A 26,805-nucleotide genomic window follows, 5' to 3' on the forward strand; every position below is an offset into this window, starting at 1 on the left:
CCGATCTACAGGCCAGCATGTTGGGAAAGGGCCATGGAGCCGTGCCCGGCCCAGGCTTAACTTAGCAGGTTACCACATAGTGAACAGTGATCACATGGCAGGCACACTGCCTACGCATGTCCTCAGCATACGTTATCTTCTTTAACCTTCTCAGTGGGACTGAGGAGGAGTAGCAGGACTAATGCCAGGATATGTCCTCCTTTACCCAGGAGAAACAGGCTCAGAGAAGGAAGGTGTCTTGCCCTAAGCCACACAGCTTGGAAATAGCAAAGCAAAGATGGGGACCTCTGTCTGCTGATTCTGAAGCCTGTAAGCAACCTAGAAGGACCCCCGATTACTTAAGGTTTCACGTGAAAGTAAGTTCAAACTCATAGTAAAACTTCAGGGATAAGAGGAGTACAAAGCACAGCCATGCATTGTTCTTTTGCCCAGATTCACCTATTGTGAACAGTTTGCCCCACATGCTTTGTCGCTTGGAAAGGCAACAGTTTAATCTTGGGGAATATGCTTCCCTTCTCTGAGCCTTGGGTTCCATGTGCATGAAACAGAAGAGTGGATGGACTATCTATGGGTAGGACTGAAAACACCCTGTGGTCTGATGAGAAGTGATGGATGCAGGAGGGGCTCCTGCCTATTTCTCCAGCCTACCTGCCATCATTCCTGAAACCACAGACGTGGATGCTGTTCAGTTCCTGGCATCCGGTCCAACCCCTGGCCAGTGAATGCAGCTCTGCCCGCACCCGTGGCAGGTGTTGCTCTGCTGGGGTCCAGCCATCGCCCCTTCGCCCCCCCCCACCACCACCACTTCCTGGAGTCCCCGCTCCATCTCTGCATTCTCAGGTTACCTTTCAGAACAGTCTCCTACCCTCCATCCCCAAAGGCCTCCTTTGCCGCAGATGTGGCTTGAACATTCCCTCACCTGTTCTTTTCCTTCTAAATAGGATTCATTTATGAATGCATGCATGCATGTGTGTGCGTGTGCACGTGTTTTGTCAGGGGAGAATAAAAAAGAAAAAATGTACACATCATTACAAAGGAGCACGACATTCTGTTTACGATTCAAGAGTTCTGATCATGGTAGAAAAATCTCAGCTTAAGAAATGCCAAATTAAAACAAGCACCCAAAACAAATAAGCTGAACCAGGAACACTCATGCCCTGGTTCTCTCTGCTGATGAACTAATAATTAGGAAAGCTTCGAGGAAAGTACATAGGATTAGGAATCAGAAAACCTGGGTTCCTAGAACTGGCGAAGCAGCCAGTGGCTGGGAAGAGTGAGGACCAGAGAGGGAGGGAGCTAGCCTAAGGCCACACAGCCGCCTGCAGAGCTGGGCCAGGAGGCCCCTGCTGGTGCCTGCGCTGCTAGAGTCACCCAGCAGTGGTGCCTGCTCTGTCTCCTGCTCAGCACTGTGCCCGGGGCTGGCCATGCTGTCTGCACTTTTCATGGGGACCTTCAATTACGCACTATCCTATACTTTTCAGCATCGCTTACCTGGGTGAGCCGCAGCTCCCCTGGTCCCCTTTCCCACCATGCCCCGCATCATGCTTAGAAGGCATTTATTCCATAAATCTAGGTTAGACTAGAATGAGCTTCAGACTTGATGACATGAGGCAGAAATATCCTTGTCTGACAGAAGAAAAGCTCAGGCTCCAAGGAAGCACGTTTGCCAAGGGTCCGAGTGAGTCACGGTTGGGGCTACAGACTTCAATACGCACCTCCCCCTCCTGGTCCCAGTGCTTCTGGCTGTCTGTCGTGTCATCTCTGGTTAAGAAAGGGTGAAATTCTGCCCACTGGGCACCTCCCTATCCAGCTACTTGATTGGTTGCTTTTGTAGAACGCCATGAGAACTGGCAAATCCAAGCAAGTGATGGGTTCAATGGTTATTTATGTCACCAAATGGAGAAGTCTTTACTTGACAAACAGACTTCTTAGGCAGCAAGGACAGATGATATGAGACCGGATTCACTTCACAAATCATTGTGACATGTCACCCATGCCTCCTGGACCAGTCCTACAGGTGAGGGCCACCTGTATGGCGTAAATGGATTATTTGGGGCGCAGGTCAGCAAACTGTTGAATTGGTGTGTTTCGTTGTTGTTGTTGTTGTTTGGCTTTTTGTTTTTTGTTTTAGGAATAAAGTGTCATTTGGACACACTACGTTCCTTCATTTATGTGCTGTCTATGGCAGCTTTCAAGGTACAACAGCTGAGCAGAATAGGTCCAACAGTGACTATCTGGCCTGCAAAGCCAAGAAATGTCAGGTAACTGGCCATTTACAGAAAAAGGCTGCTGATTCCTGCTTTAGGAAATCCCACCAGACACACACCTGGTCTCTGAGTCTCTGTTTCTCAGCCCCTTTGTCTCTGCCTTTACGCCCTCACCATGTTGATGGCCACAGTTCTTTGCTTGGGGGTGGGGTTCTGCCTGGCCATACCAGACACCGCCGAATAACATACCCATTTTCCTTTCCAAGAGACTGAGGCCCAGAGGAGCCAGAGGTGATTCTCAGACTATACCATAAATCTCGTGTCCAGTGGATCTTATTGCCCCAAATCAGATTTCAGCTGATGCAGTTTGGGGTTCAGAATATTTTCAAGGAAAGGGGAATTTCAGGAGGAAAGAACTAAATTTCTTGAGCACCTCTGGGTGAGTTCTGGAACCTTCCATCTCCACACCGGAGTACTCTGTGAGGTAGGTGTCAACAGCTCTATTTGATACAGAGGGAAGCTCCTGGATGCTAAAAGCCCAGCCATACACAGGAGATGAGGTAAAGTCAGGACTCACAGCCAGGTCCAGCTGAATGTAATGTCACTTCTAGCCCCGTATGGGGCATGCTGAAAAGAGAGACCCAGGTAGGAAAAACCTGCTGGATGCTTTTTCTCTTCTCCCATTCCATTGCTCTCTCTACCATCAGCACTAGGTATATCCATCCCTGCCAGGGAACCTCCTGGACTTGCTACATCTCTTCAAAGGTCACACCCTCCAATGCGCTCCAAGCACCCAGGCAGAGTGGGTTTCCAGCATCAGTCCTCAGGCCCCCTCCCCCTGCCAGGCATGCCACCTGACAGCCTTCCCTGTCGTTGACCTTGAGGTGGAAGCATGAGCAGGGCTGAGGCCTCCATGCTGCCCAGCAGGAGCAGAAGGGAGAAGGGAAAGGAGAGTGGAGCACTCCCAGCAAGTGACAATGGAGTGAGAGAAAACAAGGGGAGGTGCCACAAAAGCAACCTCCACCCTGAGCACTTGTAGCCATCCAGACACTGGGCCAGGCATGCCTGTCCTTCATTCATTAACCATTCATTCATTCCAAACGATGCACGCAGTTCCCACTCTCAACCCGTCCATGTGGTCGGTGCCCAGGATGGAAAGCTGGGCACAGAGGACACTGCACAGAGGAAGCGCCCAGGTCAGGGTGGTGTACAAATATAGCCCAGAGGACATATCTGCGAATGTACAGTTACAGCGGCCATGAGGTCTACAGCGGGGAAGAACACAGGAACTGGAACAGAATAAACAGGGAAATGCGGTGTGGGGATGGCTTCCCGGAAGACGTACCGTTTCCGTGGAGATGCCAGCGAGTGGGAGGGGGGCAAAGGGCAGGGGAGTGTGCCAGGAGAGAACATTGGGGAGGTTCTGGCAGGACAGTGCCGGGGAGGAGGCCTGATTGGGAGGAATAACAGCCCTGGGCTGGTGGGCAGGCCGGACCCTCAGAGGTCTGTAGGTGTTAAGAAGGTCACATTCCCCCTTCTAAGCAGAGAAGCAAGGATCCCTACTTACATTGTTACTGGGTCGGAAGACAGTTAAGTGAGGCCATTGAGAAGGTGACCTTAGCAGTTTTTAAGCAAAGAATGTAGGTGACAGGGACTAGGACGGCTATGATGGAGAAAGGAATAACTTATTGCTGAGACTTATAGCTACAAAGGAGATGCCTGTGTTCCCATTCAATCCTCACAACTACCTGAGAGGGAGGTACTGCCACCCCATTTCAAAGACAAGAATACTGAGGCTATTGGCTCATGTATGTGGGTGGACAGCGACAGAGCCTTACCTGGGCCCAGGTCACTTTCCAGCTTCAACTCTTCTGGGAAGCCCCCCACATTTCTCTGGTGTCCCCCCATCTCTCTCTTTCCTCTCAAAGCTGGGACAGTGAGAATCACCCAGATAACATTTGGTTTTACTTTTTCTCCCAAAAAGTGTATCATAATCTTCCCCAGCACCACTCAGCCCCCTGCAGGGCCCTAGGAACAAGGGATACTGAGGAGGAAGAGACAGATGTGGGGGGAGCAGAGGTGGAGGGAGAGGGACTGTCACTCTGGACAATATATGGAGGGCGGAGATGAAGCAAGTGGCTCTGGCATCCAGCTGGCAAGAGGGCCGGAGGAAGGTGTGTGTGTGGGTGGGGTAGGGGGGCACCACAGCCCTGGCATCCTCGACATCCTGGAAACACTGCCCAGCCTTTGAGTGTGCGGAGGCACCGGGCCAAGTCACTTCCCTCACGTCCTGCGGTTTGCTTTTGCTTCGCTAAGTTTACCTCTGATTTACGAGGGGAACGCTCAGTGATGGATGTGTTCCCAATTAGCTATAAATAGCCCAGTCCTGCAGAGGAGACCCACCACCTTGCCCAGCCGAATTCTGGCAGCAGTTTGGGGAGAGGGAGAAGACAGGTCAAGAATCATCCATCATCAACTTCTAAATCTCCAATGCCGCAGATACCAGCCAGCCCAGACATGGGGAGGAGGGGAGGCAAGGCCACTGCTTCGAATGGCTGCAGAGGTGATGTGCCAACCCAGGCACCCCCACACGGGGGCTTTTCAGTGAAAGGCACCAGGAATAGCGAGATATGGAAAACAACGAGAAGTGAACTGACATGAATAACGTCTACTTCTTTGGCCCTTAATATATACCAGGCGCCACAATACTTTTTTTTAATGTATCATAACCAAAATCTACCTTCAAGTTTCTGTGAGGCAGTTACGAGACCCATTTCACAAATAAGAAGACTGGGGTATAGGGAAGGAAGATAACTTGCTTAAGAGCAAAAGGAGCCCAGAGAAGCTGTGCCATCTGTGCTCTTTGAACACAGGGGTGGAATGCATGCAGGGTCATTTTTTGGGGAAGCCTCTTCCCAAACACAGGCACTTCCCCAGACCACTTCTTGGAGAGGCACGAGGACCACAGGCTGCCATGTGCCTTGATGAGCTGCTTTCCTGATTGCCAGAGGACCCTGCTATTTTTTTTATAATATATTTTTATTGATTTCAGAGAAGGAAAGGGGAGAGAGAGAGAGAGAGAGAGATCAATGATGAGAGAGAATAATTGATTGGCTGCCTCATGCACACCTCCTACTGGGTATTGAGTCCACAACCCAGGCATGGGCCCCTGTCTGAAATCGAACCCAGGACCCTATAGTCTGCAGGCCGATGCTCTATCCACTGAGCCAAACCAGCTAGGGCAGGACCCTGCTTCTTTCCAGGGCCTGCTCCAGGCCCATGGAGCTGCCTTTCGTCACCGGGATGCTGGCACCCCAGGTTCTCTTCTAGGAATGTGATCTTGAACTTGCTAATTTCTCATCCTTACAAAAACGCTCAGGGGTGAGGAATTATACCCACAGGTACCTGCCTGAAATATGGTCTATTTTCCCTTCAGAGCAAATTTTATCCCCGAGAACGATGGCCCTTGGCCCTTGGAGGATGTCGCCCCGCCCCAGCGTTTTGATGGTTTACTTCGTGCATCATTGTGAGCAATAGTCATTCGGTGACACTAGTTTCACCTGCTGGAGGCACGGCCCAGAGAGTCACAGGGTGGCGTGTTCACAGGGCCCAACTTCCCTCTGGTCCTGGTGTCAGGTGAGTAGAATTTCCTGAATCAACCCTCGTTCTGTCCCATAGCCTCTGCCCATTGTATGGCCGAGTATGTTTCCTTAGGTCCTTTGATGGTTGAGAATCCTGCCTTACACCGTCAGCTGGCTCTGAGAACCACCCGGCAGTACGGCACAGGTTACCCTGCAGTGATTTAACCTGCTTTTCAATAACTTTCCTCCTTCCTCTTCCCTTTCCATCTGATTCTCTTAGTTACTTCACTTCCTGCACTGGATTTTCTTTAACTCTACAAACTTAAAAAAACCCAGCCCTAAATCCTTAGGGCAGCGGTTCTCAACCTGTGGGTCGCGACCCCTTTGGCGGTCAAACGACCCTTTCACAGGGGTCACCTAAGACCATCCTGCATATCAGATATTTACATTACGATTCATAACAGTAGCAACATTACAGTTATGAAGCAGCAACGAAAATAATTTTATGGTTTGGTCACAACATGAGGAACTGTATTTAAAGGGCCAGAAGGTTGAGAACCACTGCCTTAGAGGAATGAAGTGGGACAGAAAGCACACACAGGCTGAAGGGAGAGGGTATGGTGACGGTCACTTGTCTAGCCAGGGCTTTGCTGCCAAGCTCAGTGCCGACTGGACTGGGACCACAGGGTGAAGAAGATTCAGGGTCTGTCATGAAACACAAAATCCGCAGCCCAGGCTTTCCTCCTACGAAGTGGTCCTGGAACCTTCCCGAGGCCTCCTTACCTTTGCTGCGGCGGCGGCTGCGGTACTGCTCCGTGTAGAACGTCAGCTGCGTCTCGTCGTCTGCCTCTGACCCCGACGTCCCCTTGGTTCTCCCGAAGCTGATGCCCCCTGCGAGGAAGCACATCCATCAGTCATCGCGGCCTCGGCAGCTTATTAGACCCTCCTCCTTCCCAAGATGGACAACCCCACCCCGACTTCTTTCTGTAAATCCCAGGACACCCGGGGGTGGGCGTGGCTTAGGGAAGGAGTTGGGGTTCTAACCGGTGCCGTGGCAGCCCCAGGGCGGTGTGACCTTGAGGAAGCACAGGTTCCTTCTTGCTAAAACAGGGACAATAACTATTAACCTTGCAGGATTGCTTTGAGGATGAAAGGAGACAGGACATGTGAAATGCCCGGTCCATGGTGGCTACTAAATAATTGAGAGCTATATTGGTTGCTTAAGTGCGATGAGCCTGCCTCTAAGAAACACTCCAGGCAACTTGATTTCACACACATTTCAGCCAATTGCTTACTGTGTACCAGGCCCAGAGCCAGACACTGGGCATACAGGGATACAACCGATCCTTGCCAACCAGGGGATCATAAGCTAGTCGTGGCGACAAATGGGGTCCCATGGTGCTTTTAACCTCACTCATGGCTATGCTTTCCACACAAGACCCCAGAACATGGGGGAGAGCAACCCGTCTCCGCACAGGTGACCTGGGAGACTTTGTGGAGGAAGGGAGATGGAGTCGGGGCTGGAAGGATGGATGAGGCTTCGGTGGAAGGAAATGGAGTTCCAAGGAGAGGTAAGAGCTGGGGCACCCCTGGGTGGGGAGTGTGGGCAGGTGGCAGTCCCATAGGGGGGAGCACTGACTGGGAGGGACATGCTGCTAGAGGACACGTGGAAGGACGTGGGTGTCACTGAGGATGGATGTCACAGAAGCTTCTGGAGCAGGAGCATGAGCTCACTGCTGTGCATACCAGGGAGGACATGATAGTGGCGCGCAGGTCTGTGGCTTGCTCCCAATGCCTGTGTGCATTTTCCACTTCCCATAGCTCCTGCTGCGAACCGGTGTAATGGTGCTATTGGTAGGAACTCACTCAGGCTTAGCTACATCCTAGGGATGCCTCCAGCAATCCACGTGTCCAAGCACATAGATGCCATGCCCCTGACTATCATGGCTGCTTCTCCAGTTCCCCCTGCCCCATCCCCACCCATCTGACCCTCACCTCCCTCCTTAACTACCAAGGTACCATTTTCAGAATGGAAACTGAGGCTCAGCGAGGCTGTCTCTACACCAAGCTGTCCAATAAAACTATCATGTGAGCCACACATGCAATGTTTAATGTTCTAGTAGCCACGTTAAAAAGGTAAAAGTAAACATTCGTTTTCAGAATATACCTATTAAACCCAATATCCTAAAAACATTGTCATTTTAACATGGAATTAATGTAAATTATGCTGAAATAGTTTATAGATTTTGCACAATAAGTCTTTAAAATCCAGTGTGTATTTTATACATAAGAGTATCTCAGTAGAGCCAAAACCGGTTTGGCTCAGTGGACAGAGCATCGGCCTGCGGACTGAAAGGTCCCGGGTTCGATTCCGGTCAAGGGTATGTGCCTTGGTTGCGGGCATGTCCCCATTGGGGGGTGTGCAGGAGGCAGCTGATCGATGTTTCTCTCTCATCGATGTTTCTAACTCTCTATCCCTGTCCCTTCCTCTCTGTAAAAATTAATAAAATATATTTAAAAAAAAAAGAATATCTCGGTAGAGAGTAGCCGGGCATCAGGTGCCCGCCGTGGCGGGGAACGCGGGTCTGGAAGCACTTACACAGCCACTATTCCTGAGCGTAATTAAGGACTGGGATCTGGATGCAGGAGAGAGATGAATAAGCCACGGGCCCCACGAAGGCGTTGAATCATTTTTTAATGTGACTTGGAAGAAAAATGGTGCAGCTCAGATTCCATTAAAAGACAATGGCCATTGCTTCTGCCCTAAGGCACTTAGCCTCTAGCAGGTTTCTGCACTGGCTTCATCCATGAGCCCGAGAGGTCAAGCATGTCTGTGGGAAGGAATCAGGGCACTGAAGGCAGACCCCAGTTCCAATTCTTGGTCTCCCTTATTAGCTGAGTGGGCGTGGACAAGGCCCCTAACCTCTCCGAATTCATCTTTAAAAGAAGAGGGAAATGAACTCTCAGCTCACGTGGATAGTATGAGGGAAGGTACAGGTGCTGCATGTAAATAGTTGACACACAGACCACACATAGGGATGGTGAGGCACATTCATTTATTCGAGGTTTGCCCAAGTTTCTTAGGAGAGAAGAAGCACCGATGGGATGGGTGGTGACTCCCTGGCCTCTGTGACATCCTGGGGAGGTGGCAGCCACCCAGGACGTCTAGCCTCTGAGTGTCCATCTAACCTGAAGGGGCCACAGGCCAGGTACAGACTGACTTGGAGAGGATTCGGTCGAATGGAAAAGGGCCCCCTTGGCTAGCATTTTAATATGAAATCGTTGACTTCGTGACCTCAAGTACAGCCATTCATTACTCAGGGCTGCTCGCGTACTTCCATTTAGGAGCTGAGAGAAAGTGAGAATGGCCAGAGACCGGCAGGAGGACAGAAGAGGAGCCATTAGGTCCCCTGCCCTGTTCCAGGAGCCCCTGGTTCTGCTGGTCGCAAATGAGATGAGGTGGAGCCGTGAAGAAGATGGGCCAAGCACAGACCTCGGCAGGGTGTGCGCTGCTCTGGGCACTGCCTATGCAGTATCCTGTCCACGCTCCGCAAGCGGCCTGAGAGGCACGGATCATCTCAGGTTTACGGAGGGCAATCCAGCCTTCAGAGTTTCAATGCTGCGTATCAATGATCACACGTTACAAATGGCATCACCCTCAGATTTGAACCCAGCTTCCGTCTCATGAAAAAGCCTCTGCTCTCATGAAAAGATTAGTCATTAGGAAAATGCAAATCCAAGCCAAAGGAAAACAACTGGTTCCTATCTACCAGGCTGACCACAATCAACCGAATGGGACAGAACAGGTGTCGGGACGGATATAGAGAGACTGGACCCTCATACACTGCTGGTGGGAATGCAAGCTGAGGCAGCCACTGAGGAACATAGTTTGACAGTTCCTCAAGAAGTTAAACACACAGTTATCACATGACCGAGCCATTCTGCCCTAGGAATTGAAGGCAGGGCATTCCAATACACGACTGTTCACAGCAATACTATTTACAATAGCAAAAAGGTAGAAAAAAGACAAGCACGCCAATGTCCACCTACTGATAATGGATAACCGAATGTGGAATATCTATATAATGGAATATTATTCAGCCCTGAAAAGGGAATGCTGATATGGTATAATGTGGATAGACCTTGCAAACGTTCTGCTAAGTGGGAAAAAAAGCCAGATTAAAAAGTTCATATGTCATACTATTCTGTTTATATAAAGTATCCCAAATCAGTAAACCCATAGAGACAGAGAGCAGTGGTGGCAGCCAGGGCTGGGCAGAGAGAGAAGAGAAATACAAAGTGATCATTAATGAGTCTGGAGTTTCCTTCGAGTGTAATGTAGATGTCAGGGTCTACATAGAGGTGATAGTTGCATAAACTTGTGAATCTACAATATGGCATTGAATTATACATTTTAAAAAAGTTAATGGATAATGTTTTATGTGAATCTTAGCTCAATAAGTAAAATATTTTTTTAAAAATAGACCCTCTGTTCTCTTTGTAATAGCACAAGACTGATGACAGAACTGTAGAATGATGGAATTGTGTTTGTGTGGCCGGGGGGGGGGGGGGGGGGGGGGGGGGGGGGGGGGGGGCGGTTGGGAGGGGGAAGAAACACAGAGAGGAGGTATTCCAGAGCCACACTGAAAGGGGCCCAGCTCAGGCCCCCTGAGTCTTGACCCCATGCTTGAGAAAGCAGTGGGTGACCCTTCCGTTTGTCTTGGACCCACTGGTTATCTCAAAAAAAATAATAACTTAGTCATTTACTTGTTCATTCATTTAACAATTATCAACTCAGTGTCTGTTCATACCAGACCCTGTTCTAGACATTGAGAATAGGGTGGCGAACAGCAGTCAAAGACTTCCTGACTTCCTGGAACTTCCTTTCTGGTGAGGAAGCAATTAAGATACTCTAGGCATGATGCTAAGCCCTTCACAGGGGAATTCTCTCAATTTTACTGATAAATAAATGAAGATATTCAGAGGCGTTTAGAGCCTCCCAGAGATGACACAAACATTTGGCAGCAAACTAGGAACCTGAGCCCAAGTTTGGAGCAAATTAGGGCAGCCGAGCAAGTTGAAAGTCATATGATGGGAGAGGCTGGAGCAGGAGCGAGGCTGAGCGGTCTTTCCTGGGCCTGTGAAATTAACTCACTGTTCTCTGAGGACTACCTTCTCTGACTGGACTGTCCTGCTCGGCGGCCTCGGCAGGCCCACCCCTCCACCCTCCATCGCCCGCACTCTTGCTATCATGATGGATGGCGGTGACATGTTAAATTATTCAGGCTCTGTGTCTTCCTCGAGCTGGTGACAGCGATATTGCATTTTCAGATTGCCCAGGAATGCGCCAGATAGAGAAATATGCAGCTTGGGAAGGTAAAAACCCACCTGACCCCCAACCACCCAGGGAATGCAAATGGAACCAGTTCTAGAAAGAGGACCAAAGCAGCTATGACTTCCAGTCCCTCCTAAGCCACACAAGGGATCATCGTTCTGAGCTCTAGGGCTACACCTCAGATGGGCATAGGCATTCACCCCTTGAAAGGCTCTGACCACAAGCGCTATCTGCCATTGGGCACTGCTATATGCCAGGCACAGTGCCAGGCACGTTACCAGGCACGTTACTCACACGTGACCACATATTCTTATTCCTCCAGATGTGGAGACAGAGGCTGAGAGAAGCGAAGACCCGTATCTGCAGTCATAAGACCTGAATTCAAACATGGTTTATCTGATCCCTCAGGAAAGACGATCCCGGAGCATTCTGGGGAGTCATGTTGAATTTTTTAACCTGATCTTTACAGTTAAAAATTTTTCATGGTAAAATATAATTAAACATGACTATTTAAAACTTCAGAAAAAATGTAGAAATGGCCAGAGGCCCATGTACAGGGAACTGGGTTAAAAAAACGATGGCATGTCTCTAAAATAGACTTTCATGAGACCATTAAATACAGTGACATAGATCTATATTTATTGACATGCAGTCTTCTCCATGATACATTGTTGAGTGAAAAAGTATACAGGGGAGAATGCCAAGAGGACATACATGCACACTTATACACAACTGCAGGTATTTAGTGCGATTTCCACTGAGTGTGTGCAACAAGAACAAATAATACATTGTAATATAAAAAATGGATTATAGAAAACTAAAAGTTATTCTGAAATGTTCACGATCAAGAGTTAGGAAGTAACTTTTAACGAGCGTATTGGGAAACTGTAAGTGCAAAATGATCCTATTCTGTTTTAAAAATGTACACACAGAATGTATGTAAACGTATGCATGTACATGTATATACACATACATATAGAAATAAACGTATTAAGGTTATTCTCTGGATAGTAAGATTGGGAGCATTTAAGATTTTTTCCCTTACTGTTGCTCATCTGCATTTTTAATTTTCCTCCAATGAATACTAATAAAAAAGACAATAAAAGTGATGTTGATTTTTTAAAAATTGGTTGTTTCCTGCTGCAAGGTAAGCTCATCCCTCAATATGCATACATATAGAAATAAACATATTAAGGTTATTCTCTGGATAGTAAGATTGGGAGCATTTAAGATTTTTTCCCTTACTGTTGCTCATCTGCATTTTTAATTTTCCTCCAATGAATACTAATAAAAAAGACAATAAAAGTGATGTTGATTTTTTAAAAATTGGTTGTTTCCTGCTGCAAGGTAAGCTCATCCCTCAGCTGACCTTTTCTGTAAAATGGCCATTTCAGAGATGGCCATCCCACTACCCAAGAAGAGAGATCTCTCAATTTATCCTCAAATTCTGGCCCAGAAATCTATCTATGGAGGAGAGGCTCTCCACTCAAGCTCATCTCAGCATGTCATGAAAGGTCAGCCTCGCCTTCTGGAATATCCCTTCGCTCCCTGTGGGAGGCTGAATTTTCCAGAGAAGGCCACAGCACACCCTCCCATCCCACATTTTCTTCTGTAACGGGACTTGGCTGCTCCCCCATCAAAGGTGGAGATTAGTTCCTGGCCCCTGTGTCTGGGCTGCCATAGGGGCACGCTTTCAATAAAGAGGCTGCAAAGGGAGTGACTCCAACCTTCTGGGACTGGGCCATAAGAGGCAGCACAGCTTCCGCCTGGCTGTCTTGAAATGCTGACTATAGATGCTGACCCCCTCTTTGGAAACTGGCCACGGCACCGTGAGAAGTCTTAGCCACGTGGATAGGCTGAGGGTAAGTGTTCCAGTCGACAAACCCAGCTGAGCCCAGCTTTTCAAACAACCCAGACAAGGGGGCAAACATGTGAGAAAAGGAGCTTCTAGTGGATTCTAGCCCCCAGCCATCAGAGTCACCCACAGGTGTCTGAGTATTTCCCGCTGAGTCCTGGTCATTGTGGAGCCGAGACAACCTACCTTCCCTTTCTCATGTACCAATTCATGGCTCCTAGAATCCATGAGCATAGGATTGTTGTTGTCTTCAGGCACTAAGTGTGGTAACCAGAACACTCCCCTTGTCCAGTCCTGTGAAAACATCCACACTCCTTCTAACCTGTCACCTGTCCATGCATCTATTGCAAGTTTTTACAACTGGATTTTATTGTCTTATAATGTGAGTGCGTTTTGTAAATTTTGTTTAAAATATTTAAGCATATATCTATTCATTCACGTATGTCAGAAATACATACTGGGATCCAACTATATGCTTTGCACTTTTCCTATTGCATAAATTACACTATGTCATATATGTACCTATATGTACACATCTAGATATACATCCAGATTTACATGTATATCACTATCTTCATCTGTAACTATATCTATACCTATCTCCACCAAAGTATTAATAGTGTTCTTTGAACACTGAGATTTTCATCTTTTTGTTTACCTTTCTCTCTTCCTTTTTTTGTTTTAACATGAACTGAGATCATTTGTGGAAATTAAAATTAAGCTAAATAAAATATATCTATATCTTACCCATTACCCCATGTCATTAAGTCTTGATTTCAATAACATTTAATGTCTGCAATATCCTGAAGTATCAATGGATCATCACTTATTTAAACAATCCCCTGTTGTTTAATTTTTATATTGTTTTTAGTTTTTCACTATAATATTCCATTGCATGCTCCTAAATGATATCTCTTTCTACACATCCCTATGCGTCCAAGTGTAGAATGTTTTGAGGGGAGAAAGATGAATGGCTTGGTCAAAGGATAGGGACATATTTAAAGGTTTTGATTCATGTCAAGATGTCCTCCAGAAAGGTTATACCAATTTCACCCTGACCAGCTGTCCACAGGAGTCATTATTTCACTACGTCCTCTACGACTCCAGGTATTATATCATTGCTCAGTCTTGTGGTTTTGATATGCATCCCATATTTCAAATTCATTTTGTTGAATTTGCTCAAGTCCTTTTTGAGTTTTGATGCCCAGAGCTAGGCATGGTAACCCGGGTGTGAGCTGATTCACACAGAGAAATGGACTCTCACCTCCCTTTCTGTGAACATGAGACTGACTATAATGCGGCCCAGGGCTGCTTCTGCTGTACAGGCAGCGGACTTGGACTCAGTGTGCCCTCGGTTCTTTGTTCACACGCACCGCAAATAATTCTGGTCTTTCCCACCCTGTATTTGAAGAATTGATATTTCTAAATCAAAGTAAAGAACGTTTTGTACCACCAAATTGCATCTGTATCTTTTGGCCCTTCTTCTACTGTCTCAAGTTAGTATTTTGCTCCTAATCCTATGATCTCATGTTTTCCCTCTTCCCTGACAGCACGCCCTCTGTGAATTGGATAAATATGAAAGGAGCAGCATGTAAGGAAAAGAAACAATAGTTACTGAGTGTTTACAGCATGTGAAGCCACAGACTAGCAGTTTATGTATGTTAAAAGCATACAGTACATAGGAGAATATAATTAGGTTGGTGCTGCTATCCTTGTTTTAATATTAGGAAATTGATGTCTGCAAGGGTTATCTGTCTTGGGCAAGGTCATCCAGTCAGTGAGGAGAAGGGGCTGGGTGGGAAGGCTAATTTCGGTGCTTGCTATGCCCAGTCTCCCACGCCAGTCCTCCCTGATCTAAGGCAAAGGCATCAGCATTGAGGAGACCTGAATGAGAACAGACCATGATAGCTCATGGCTAGAGAACTCCCTTCAGGTTGACATCAGCCCCATAATACAAACTCTTCCAGTACATGTAATCAAATAAATATGAAGCATCTGACCCGAGTACCAAGCAATCTACAGTCTTCCCCTTTGGAAAAAAAACTCAGTAAATATCTGTTGAGATTCTACAACGGGCCAGGCAGTGGGGCAGGGGGTATGCTCTGGGAAGTGAAACAGACATACTCCCTGCCGTCACAGGGCCTGCACTCACCTGGGCGATAGACTATTCAGATAAATACATGTAAAAATTAATACACTTATGCCCGGCCGGTGTGGCTCAGTGGTTGAGCATTGACCTATGAACCAGGAGATCATGGTTTGACTCCCAGTCAGAGCACACCAGGCTTGATCCCCAGTAGGGGATGTGCAGGAGGCAGCTGAATGGTGATGTTTCTCTCTCATCAATGTTTTTATCTCTCTATCCCTCTCTCCCTAAAAATAAATAAAAACATAATTTAAAAAATTAATACACTCATGAGAAAGCTCTATCAAATATCTGCTGACACCCAGATCCTGTGTTGGTGGTAACTCCCTGTGCAACAAAGCTATTCAAAGTAGAAATGCAGTTGGCCTGGTGACTTATTCTGAGTGAACCCATGATGGCTTCTAGTGCTCTCAGCTTCCCTCCCTGCATGTTCACTAAGTACACTGACCTTATTGTTCTTGAGAATGAAAATAAAGTTTCAATGGTGCATCAACTATTGAAAAGCAGGATAAGATTAGTTCTTCTTCAGAATGTTAGAACCTCCTCTACCTAAAACTCTGAGTATAACTAACTCTGTAGTTATGAAAAAAATACTTTCAAATTAATTTAGCCGTGGAAAAGTAATTTGTGGGGTTGGGTCTGGAGAAGGAAATTGAGGCAGACACTTCAAAGTAAAGACTCAGAACCTCCTCTGTGTGTTAGCACTCCATTCCTATAAGCATCTTCGTTCTCCCTTTCCTAGTTTTTAGATTTTTTTTCCTGATAAAAGTGACAGATCTGACAGATTCAGAATGAATTTAGTTTTGTACTTTCATCTGGTAATAAGGTTTCGGTTGTTTCATGCAACGAGACAATCATATCCTTGTTCTTATTGTTTCAAAACCAATTTTAAAAGCTTGTTTTAGTTTTGTTTGTTTTCTTTCAAATGTCCCCATTAGGCACTGATAAATTTGAAGTTTCAGCCTTTTGGGGAATATTTTCATAAGTTTGGACTAAATTGTTACACATTTTTTGGCCTTTTCGCCATCTTTTAGATTTGTGCGCAGACATGTTTTCTTCATACTCCCCAAATTCCTCCTCCATTGTTATTCACTTTAAATATTTGTTCAGATTTTCATTTTTTGGAGTCTTTCTCTCCTAATATATGTATTTCATTTTAGCCTCTCCACTCTTAAGACCAGAAAAATCTCTCCTCTGGCATGAAAATATTATGCGTATTCATAAATACTTGGTTATAATTCTTCCTCTTTGAAATAGAAATGTTATTTCTTCGTTTAATAGTATCCAGTGCTGACAAGGGTTTTATGAAATAATTATTTTCCCAAATTGCTGCAAGCAGTGTAAATGTGTACAGCCCTTTTGGGAAGCAATTTGGCAATATAAAAAATGCCTTAAAAATGTCCATCCCTCTTGACCCACTTCTGGGAATTCACCCTAAGGGAACCATCCTAAATACAGAAAAGGATTTATGCAGTATTATACTCATTGCAATGCTATTTATAAATATAAGAAAATGGAAAATAACCTTAATGGGAAACTTGAGTGGAAGAGTTAATTATGTTGGAATATTAAATGAGCCTAGATGATGATAAGATATTATAGAAAATGCTTGTGTCCAATACTGATTTCAAGAAAGAGCGGGGAGGGTCAAAAACATAAATTCTATATTGCAAAATGAATACTACTGAACATAGTGAAGATTCTGCTTCTGGTCTGGAAGATATTCACGGACCAACCCTCCTACAGATAACAATAAATTCTGGACAAAATACAAAGACAAACAAAAGCACTACTGGAAGGCTCTGGAAATAACAAAAGCAGGAGCTGAGACTTGGGGAAAACAGTCAACATAGGAGGAACCTCCCATGCATCCAGCTTTGCCGTGAGGTTAGGTTGCAATTTCCATATGGCGCAGGGCAGCTGAAGCACCAAGAGAAAATCTGCTGTCTTTTGAAACTGAGGACCCAGTGGATGGATCCCACTCAGCTCCACCAAGTCCACCAGGGAGAAAAGGGGCAGCCCAGGGGGGTGCCTCACAATCGGTGTGTGATCTCTGCAAAGTCTCTGGCTGACTTCTGAACCACTCATGTGTAAGGCAGACTCCAACCAGCTCAGCTAAAGAAAAAACAACGGCTGCTCTCCCCAGGCACGGCGGCCTGAGTCTAACCAAGTCAACTGCCTGCGAAAAACAAAATATCAACATTCTTGGTAGAAATAGAATCCATAAATCTTCATACAATAAATTCACAATTTCTAACATTCGATGCAAACTTATCCAACATGTGGCGAAGCAGGAAAGTTCCATCCATTCCCAATAGAAAAGACAATGGACAGAGGCCAACCTAAGATGACCCAGGTGCACAAGGACTTCAACACAACACCACCTGTGCTCGGGTAGGTAAAGCAAAGATGATTACAATGAACACAAACTCTAAGAATTATTAGCAGGAAAATATATAAAATCATTATGAAACAGACTTACGAATATTTTTTTAAAATCACTGGATGGGCTTAAATACGAATGAAGATAACATAGAAAATAATCATTGGCCTTAAAGACCAATCTGAAGAAGAGAGAGAAGAAAGACTGCAAAAGAGTAAATAGTGTCTAAGGGATTCATGGGACCACATCAGAAGTTCTACATACAGATAAATGGAGTCTCAGAAGGCGTGGAGAGAGAACAGAGTCTTAAAAAATAAATATAATGACTACAATTAACCAAATTTAGTGTAAGAGACAAACTACCAAATTCATAAAGCTCAGAGGACACAAAACGGGAAGAACATAGGGTGGGGGAGAGCCTATACTTATAGTCAAATTGCTGAAAATCAAACAGAGACCTCTTTAACCATTTCAATAAAGACAACAAAATTTTTTAAGCAGACAGATTAGAAAGGAAGAAATAGAACTATTATTTTTGCAGTTGACATATTTTTAGAATTAAAAACACAATAAGTGACTTTAGAGTGGTTGAAAGATAACAGATTAATATATAGAAGTTAATTATATGCTTAGATATAGGCATCAAATAATTGGAAAATAAAATTTCAAAATCAATTCTACTTATGATGGTGTAAGAAACTCTAAGTACTCAATAGTATGTTTAAGAAAAGGCATGCGAGAGCTCTTCAATAAGAATAGAAAACTGTTAAAAGAAATTAAAATAAAAAATGTAAGTGAATGGAGATATACAACCATGTTTTAGATTTCAAGACTGAACATTTTAAAGATGTGATTTCCCCGCCACCTCACCTGTAGGTTAAGTGCAGTCCTAGTTATAATTCCAGCATGCATTTTATGGGGGAGGGATGGAAATTGACAAGATAATTCTAAAATTTATATGGAAATGCAAATAACCTAGTATAGTTAAGCAATTTTAAAATAAAACAAAATTGAAGGACTTACACTACCTGTTTTCAAGATTTACTATAAAACTGTAGTAACCAAGACTATATTATTTTTTAAATTAATTACTTTATTGGAGGCAACTATTATCTAGGACGCGGGTATATATATCTTGTCAAATTAAAAGAAATACTTTTATAACATATGAGTTTCTATAAAATACTACAGATTATTGTTTTATGGGTTTCTAATAGTCATATTGTTTGTATTATATTGCCACTTGTTTTGTTCCCTTAATATTGTAATTTCAGAATTTAAATGATATATGTAGATCTAATTCATTAATTTCAAAAGCTATATTATAATTCATTGTATATTATCATATGGGTGGCAAGAGTCTATTATTGGCTAAAGGGTAGACCTATAGATCAATGGAAGAGAATAGAGAGCACAGAAATATATACAACTGACTTTTGATTAAGATATCAGGAGAAAGTCTTTCCAACAAATGGTGCTGGAACAAGTGGAGAGCCACTTGCTATAAGAAATGGACATAGAAAAAAAATATATATATAAAAAAGAAATGGACATAGGCCCTTAGTTCACAGCATCACACATATTAACTAACAAAATGGATCACAGAACTAAATGTAAATGCTACAACTACAAACCTTCTAGAAGAAAAAAGGAGAAAAATCTTTGTAACTTTGGCAGAGGTAACGAGCTTAAATAGGAAATGAAATGCATAAACCATAAGAGAAAAAGAAGAAAACAGGAGAAAAATCTTTGTAACTTTGGCAGAGGTAATGAGCTTAAATAGGAAACGAAATGCATAAACCATAAGAGAAAAAATCATATATATATATATAACTTTGTAAAAATGAAAAAAATTTCCTCTCCAAAGGACACCAGTAAGAATAGGTAAAGGGAGCCACAGAGCAGAAGAAAGTACCTGTAATACATATATCCAACAAAGGACTTGTATCCAGAATATACAAAGACTCCTGATAATCCTATTTTAAAAAGATAAAGAACTCAGTTTTAAAAACTGGCAAATAATTTGAAGAATCACTTCAACAAACAAGCCTAAGAATGGCAATACTCACTGAAGAATCTTTAGTCACCAGGGAAATGCAAATAAAGCCGCAGTGAGATACCACTCCACAAGCACTGAATGGCCTCACGCATTCTGACAAGATTTTGGAGCCGACCAGGCTCTCACACGCTGCCGATGAGAACAGGCATCCTGCACCTTCTTTGAAATAGAAACTGTCTCGCAAAAAGTTAAAACTACGACAAATATATGACCCAGATATTCCAATCGTAGTTCTTTACTAAAGAGTAATGAAAGCATGTCCACACAGCACCTTGCACATACATGTCCATGGCAGATGTATGCACAAGAGCAAAAAACTGGAGTAAACCCAGATGTCCATCCACAGGTGAATACGTAGAATAAAGCAGACCCAGATAAAGGACACTATGCATCACTAAAAGGAACTTCTGGCATGTGCATCAATACCGATGCGCCTCAAAATCATTAAGCTGAGTGAATGACACTAGACACAGAAATGACATGCTGCATAATCCCATTTAGATGCAATTCTAGACGAGGCAAATCCAAGCTAGAGTGACAAAGGGCAGATCTCCGGGGGCCTGGTGTGGGTGGGAAGAAGGATGTGCTACCAAAGGTCCCAAGCAATCTCTATTAAAAGAAATTAAAATGAAAAAAATCTAAATAAATGGAGAGAGACACATATCATGATGGAAATGTTCACTGGTATATACAGCTTCCAAAACTCATTGAATTGTATACGCTACGCTGATGCGGTGTACTTTACATAAAATACGCTTTAATAAAGTTGATTTTTAAGTTGCACATAGGAAACTATAAATCGAGCTTGGAAAGAAATTAGAGCGAGTTTTAAATGCTGGTAGTAGTATGTGGGTGATGGCATTACGGGATATTTGTATTTTTCTGGTTGCACTTCTAGGAATTCTTTCCTTAATGAATATGAATCGTTTTAAATTAAAGCACATAAAGCAGTCTATGGCATTTATTAGATTAAGGCCAGTATCCTGTTCCCGGTGAAAGGTATGACTAAGATATATATTTTTGCCCAAGACATATTGTGTCCAAACAATCCTCTTCCTGTTAGTCAGACTTAAGGGCAGAGAGGTCATCCCAGAAAGATAAGTGTTCTCCCTTCTCCTCTACACTTCAGGCATGACATTGGAACAGAGACAATTCAATAATTCATCCAAAATAGTATTTTCAGCTGAATAATATACATCATAGGGCAACAAAAAAAACAACAACTGGATTTGGAGTTTGGTTCTTTAATTCGGTTACTACCTTGTGTGCCTTTTCAATTTTGCTAATTTTATTTTTATTTATTTTATTTATTTATTTATTGGAGAGAGAGAGAGAGAGAGAGAAAGAGAGAGAGAGAGAGGTTTGTTATTCCACTTATTTATGCATTCATTGATTGATTCTTGTAAGTGCCCTGACCAGGGATCGAACCCACAACCTTGATGCATCAGGACAACGCTCTAACCGACTGAGCTACCCAGCCAGGGACAATAGTGGTTATAAACATAATGTCCAAATTCTTTGACACAGCTCCCATTCTTGAATCCGGGTGGACTAAAAGAGAGTGACAGAGGCTATAATCTTCCCAAGCCCTGTCGGAAGAGCCCTGCAGCCTCACCTGGTTCTCTTGGGAGGGCTGCACTGAGCAAGCCAATCACCATCCAGGAAGTCTGACTGCCCAGAGACGGCCATGCTGGAGAGGCCAGGGGGAGCAGCAGCAGTCAACAGCCACAGCTGAGCTCCTAGCCAACATCTGGTGTCAGGGGCCAGCTCTGCCAGTGGCCCCGGGGAAGTCCAGCCCAGCTGAGTCTTTGGAGGACTGCACCCCACCTGGTAGTCGACTATAATCGCATGAGAGACTAAGCAAGAACTGCTTGAATTCCTAACCCAAAAAATTTGTGGCAAAATAAAAGTTGGTTTTAGCCAGTATGTCTTGGTATCATTGATCATACAGCAATACTAAATGGCACCGTGAACTTGGGTGAGTTATTTGACCTCTTTGAACTCTTAAGCCATGCCTGGCTGGTGTGGCTCAGTGGCTGAGCATCAACCTATGAACCAGGAGGTCACGGTTCCATTTGGGCTCAATCCCCAATCGGGGTCATGTAGGAGGCAGCCAATCAGTGATTCTCTCTCATCATTGATGCTTCTATCTCTCTCTCCCTCTCCCTTCCTCTCTGAAATCAATAAATAATAATAATGATAATAATAGTAATGACAATAAACAACTCATAAGCCTTACATTTCTAATGGGAATACCATCTACTTTTTTTTGCAAGGCTTAAAAGGATGCTGTAGATCTGGGAGTACTGAGCAAATACTTGCCATTTTACTTCATTCTCTTATTTACATGTTTAACATGTTGAGTACATGTTTACTGAATACCTACTATATGTGAAGCCTGTGTAGTAACCATTGATATGATATGGAATATGGTTCCTCACATTAAGAACTCACATTTGGATAGAGAAAGTGGTCAAGAAATAAGATGGTAGAGTGAAGTGTGATAAGGCCACCACTCCAGGTGAGTGCAGGAGCCATGGGAACCACAGCGGGGGGCGACCTCCGACTCTGCTGGGAGCAGAGAGAATGGTCAGATTCTGGAATCAGTGTGGAGGTGGGGAGGCCTAGGAGTGGAGGGAAGATCATTGCACAAGAGAATCGGGCGTCTGGCTTAGCTCTGTAGCAAGTGAGTGTAAACTAAACAAGGAATGCAGACGGTGTGGGCCTACGTAAATCGTGGTGAAAACAGACACGTGAGCATGGTGGAGGCACCCTAGTGTCTATCTTCCATGCACTTTTCTGGCCACATGAGAAAAAAAGAATAAATAGGCAAACAAATAATCAAGGAAAACAGACTTAAATAACTGCTGCCTTGAATAGTCTTTGTGACTTTGGATCTTCAAAGCATCATACAGGGCTCAGGTATGAGGTTTCATCAGAAACGTCTCATTCTGCTGGAGGCAGTGATGGGCAAAGGTGATACTGGGAGGCAACAGGAAGGTGGGTCAAAATCTTTGCAAAATCCCTTTTTTAAGTCAGATTTACACAGGGATTTTCCTGCCTCCCTGCCTCCCATGGCCTAATGGTTGTCCTGTGGCCAGTAGAGTTATTCCTTGACCATAATCATCAGTTGTGCAAAGAGTATGTGTGTCCGTGTGTGTGTGTGTGTGTGTGTGTGTGTTTGGAGTCAGCAAGAATCCAGGAATCAGAAAAAGAAAGCACCTTCCCATTCGTCATTTAAGTAGGTCGATTTACCACCTCCATGTTGGAGGCAGAATAAGAAGAATGTCACATAACTGATGTGTAAGGTCACGTGACGACGGAAACAGAGCTGATTCAATATCAACTCCTAGATTTCCATCCCCAGTGCTCTCCACCTATACCTCCTGTGAACAATAATATGGCCGAGCGCAGTGGTGATAGCAGTGAGGTTTTAGACATCAAGGCCTTAGCCAGACGGAGAAAAGGGAGAAGGAGGACCTATTTGGAACGAGGAACCTGGGCACCCCCTTCGCTGGGAAAAGTCCCTGATTCTCTGAGGCAGACATGCGAAGGGCTCTAAACAAATGCCAAGTTTAATTAGCTCAGATCCAAGTGAAATGGACTAAATTCAATTTGCTATTTGCACACCTTCTTTTCTCCCGTGGACCAGTTTAGGGTTTTAAACAGCTAAGGGGGATGGGAGAAAAGTAAAGTCAAAAAAAGGAGGAAAGAGACAAGCAGAGCAGCGCGAACACTCAGAGTTGTGCCCATTGGGTTATTTTAGGAACGAGTGGGAGGATTTGTTGGCAATGGGAAAATGCCTCCCACAGGGTCTCATGATGTAGACAAGGGCCCTTCCCCTCCTTTGGTGGCACATGGCACACAGAAGGGCTAAAGCGTATTGGCCAGAAGGAACTCTGCAGGAGGAGCTGCGGTGCCCCAAAGCGCTGAAGAGACGCTCTGGGCTCTAATGCTGTGTGCTGAGGTATTAGCCTGCTGACCACAAAGAGTAATACCCCACCACGTGGAGTTTTCCCTTTCCCCTCCCCGCCCTCCCCCATCAGCATCCCACATTTCCATCCCAGGAGAAGACAACTTCTTTCCAAAGCTGCCTCCACACCACACCTTGCTTCAAACCTGGCCATCTCAGGGTGAACTTGCATCCCTCTGGCGTTAAGCTCACACCCAAAGGTCCCTGCAACTTATGACATCAGGGTACAACGCAGGTGAAACCTCCTTTTAAAAACGCTATTTTGCAAAGTCACACACAAAACAACAACAAAAACCACATCGTTTTCAACCTCTGCCCACCACCCCCAACTCCACCCCACCAGACCCCTGCCCAAGGGCAAAAATGGCAAGTTATGTAGTTATATGGGTTCATTAACTAAGACTTGGGTTTCCTGAGTCCTCATCCTGTTTCTACCGATGCTGTGGCTTCAGGTAAGTCATGTGACTTCCCCATTTTCTTATAAGAGAAAAAATAATTCCATCTGCCCCATACGTTCTGCAAAGCTACTATCCAGTTCAGATAAAATACCCTCAGGTGGCCACACTGTAAATCTTGATGACCCATCCTAAACCTGCTAAACTTCCCGTTTTTCCCATCCTCAAAAATGATGCTCTCCAGTCATGCATTCACTCAGGCCAAAATATGGCAGCCTTTAATGGTCCCTTCCTTTGTCCCCCAGAAAACAGCCAGTCCAACCTTATCTCTTTCTGTCCTCTTTCTTATACACATGCTCCATTCACCCTCACCTTTCTGCTGATCATCGAACACATGAACCTTGTTCTTGCCTCAGGGTCATGACATTGCTCTTTTCCTGTTCTTCTCCAGTTCATGCAGGCTTCTACTCAAATGCCACCTCCTCTGAGAAGCCTTCCCTGACCACCCCTATATGAGCTACCCTCTTCTTCCCCTTTCATACACTCCACACCAGGCTTTATTTTTCTTCATAACGTTTATTGCTATCTGAGATGATGCCATGCTTTGTTGCCTCTCTCTTCCATCAGAATAGAATGGTCAGGAGATTAGGATCTCTACCTCTCCATCACCATACTGTCTATACTTAGTTAAATGCCTGGCATTCAGTAGGCACTCAATAATTATTTGGGGAAGAAATGCATATATAATGCATGTGAAAATATCTGGAAAAGTTCAAAGCTGCACAGTTGATAGGAAGATTACACATTATCAGCTCTGCCTGCCTACTCTAACGAAAAGAGGATTCAAATGTAGGTTTGGAAATTTCTTGTAAACACAGGCAGGCAGGTTTCAAATCTGCAGGTTGAAAATATTTTGGGGGGAAAAATCCCAGAGAATTTCAAAAAGCAAAAATTGAATTTCCCACGCATTGAACACTAGGCCGAATTCATGTGAATGAAGTGGTGGGTAGGTATGTCCTACTGAAGCCTATATGTTAAATACAAACCACGGGGGATTGGTTCCAGAACACTCCCATCCCGTGGTTATCAAAATGCACTGATGCTCAAGCCCCTTACATAAAACAGTATTTGCATATAACCTATATTTGCATAGAAGCTACAGCAGGGTACGCCTACATATCACTTCATCGGTATGGATTCAGCATATAGTGCTTGGTGCGTGGCAAATTCAAGTTTTGCTTTTTGGAACTTGCTGGGATCTCCCCCGCCCCCCCCCAAAAAAAAATATTTTCGATCTTCAGTTGGTTGAATCTGTGGATGTGAATCCTGCACTAACAGGGCTGACTGCATAGGTTGTATGCAAATGCCGTGCCATTTCCTACAAGGGACTTGAGCATCTGTGGACTTGGGTATCCTTGGGAGACCTGGGACCCATCCCCCACAGATACTGAGGAACTTGATTGTAAGTGTTCCAGGAACTCGCCTGCCTGGTTACATGAGGAACACTCTTTAGAAAGGAAGGATCTGAAAGAAATGAATTCCAGTCTGCTAGGCATGATGTGTTATTTCCCAAATTGCTCTGGGTTTCCCAGGGACTGGCTTGAGGCTTAGGGGTGAGAGGGCCAAGGCTCCCTGCAGCCAGAACAGGAGGCCCCTGCTGAGGACCAGGTGGGCTATGTTCTGAGGGAGTGGCCTCCAGAGCTAGGCCCCCTCTAAGGCCTCCCTCACCCACTGGTCCCAGGGTTTCTCTCTCCAGCTAATAACAAAGCCTTTTGTTATTAACACCCCTAAGTGCGAGCACCCTTAAGTGCTAGAAAAAACACATGCCAGGGACTAGATTTGAGCTCAGGCTCTTCCTTGCTGTGTGACTTTGAGAAAAATTACTTAACCTTTCTGATTCTTTTTTAATTAAAAAAATTTTTGTTTGTAATATGAAAAATAGGGACACTGATTCCTGCCTCCTAGATCTTCTTTGAGATAAGGTATTTGTAAGAGATGTTAGGGAGCCCTTTGCGACATGTCTGGTAGCCTGACTTTCCCCGGAAGGTGAGAGCCCGACTTTAAACAGCTTTTCTGTGGGTAGCCTTTGCCAGGTGGATGTGAACAGATAAACAGCAGGGGAGCATGAAGAGCTAATTCCACAGCACTGCACAGCTATTACTCCCCATTAGAGGAAATTTGTATTCAAAGATTATGTAATTGTGAAATGCCGAACAATTACAAAATATTTTGGCTCCTAGTGGGTACGGGGGAGGGATGCAAAAGCCTGAAATAGAAGAAGGTGGTGGCTCAGAGGGAAATTTTGTCATATCTGTTGGTGAATGACTAAAAACTCCACCTTCCCACACACATTGTGAACACTTCCGGCAAAATGAGTCATCGTGCTATGACGGCGAGTATTTGCTAAGCCTCTGCCATACGCCGGTTTCTAGACCTGGCCTGGCCCTCAGAGCTGGGACAGGCTGTTTTCAATCCTCTGACTAAGGGGGAGCCTGAGTGCCTCTGAGAAAGGCTGCAAACCCACAGCAAGCGCACATAGCAACTTCCTCCAGGCCTTCCTCAGAGGGGCCTACGCCATGTACTTGGGTCACCATCACCCAGGTAAGAGGAACATTGTATTTTCCTTTTTATTTTTATTTCTTTATTTTTATTGATTGATTGAAAGAGAGAGAGAGAGAGATTAATTTATTGTTCCACTTATTTATACATTCCTTGTGTGTGCCCTGACTGGTGATTGAACCCACAACCCTGGTGTTTAGGGACTGCCCTCTAATCAACTGAGCTACTGGGCCAGGGCAATACTTTCCAAAGACAGTAGAATACAAGTTGACACAGATACCCAGGGACACAAGGCCTATGTAGAGTGGGGGG

General features: G+C 44.8%; 1 protein-coding gene across 2 annotated transcripts in view; it reads right to left on the minus strand.

Moving 5' to 3' along the window:
* The window catches only part of ASTN2 (astrotactin 2), a 668,892-nt gene that overhangs the window by 515,438 nt on the left and 126,649 nt on the right, over positions 1-26,805 (minus strand). For both annotated transcript variants that reach the window (XM_014528918.1, XM_005880933.2), the window contains exon 4: positions 6,572-6,679. In XM_014528918.1, the coding sequence (XP_014384404.1) occupies positions 6,572-6,679 (108 nt within the window). The remainder of the gene's footprint in view (positions 1-6,571; positions 6,680-26,805) is intronic.

Source organism: Myotis brandtii, unplaced genomic scaffold, assembly GCF_000412655.1.
Source record: "Myotis brandtii unplaced genomic scaffold, ASM41265v1 scaffold658, whole genome shotgun sequence".
Lineage (NCBI taxonomy): Eukaryota > Metazoa > Chordata > Mammalia > Chiroptera > Vespertilionidae > Myotis > Myotis brandtii.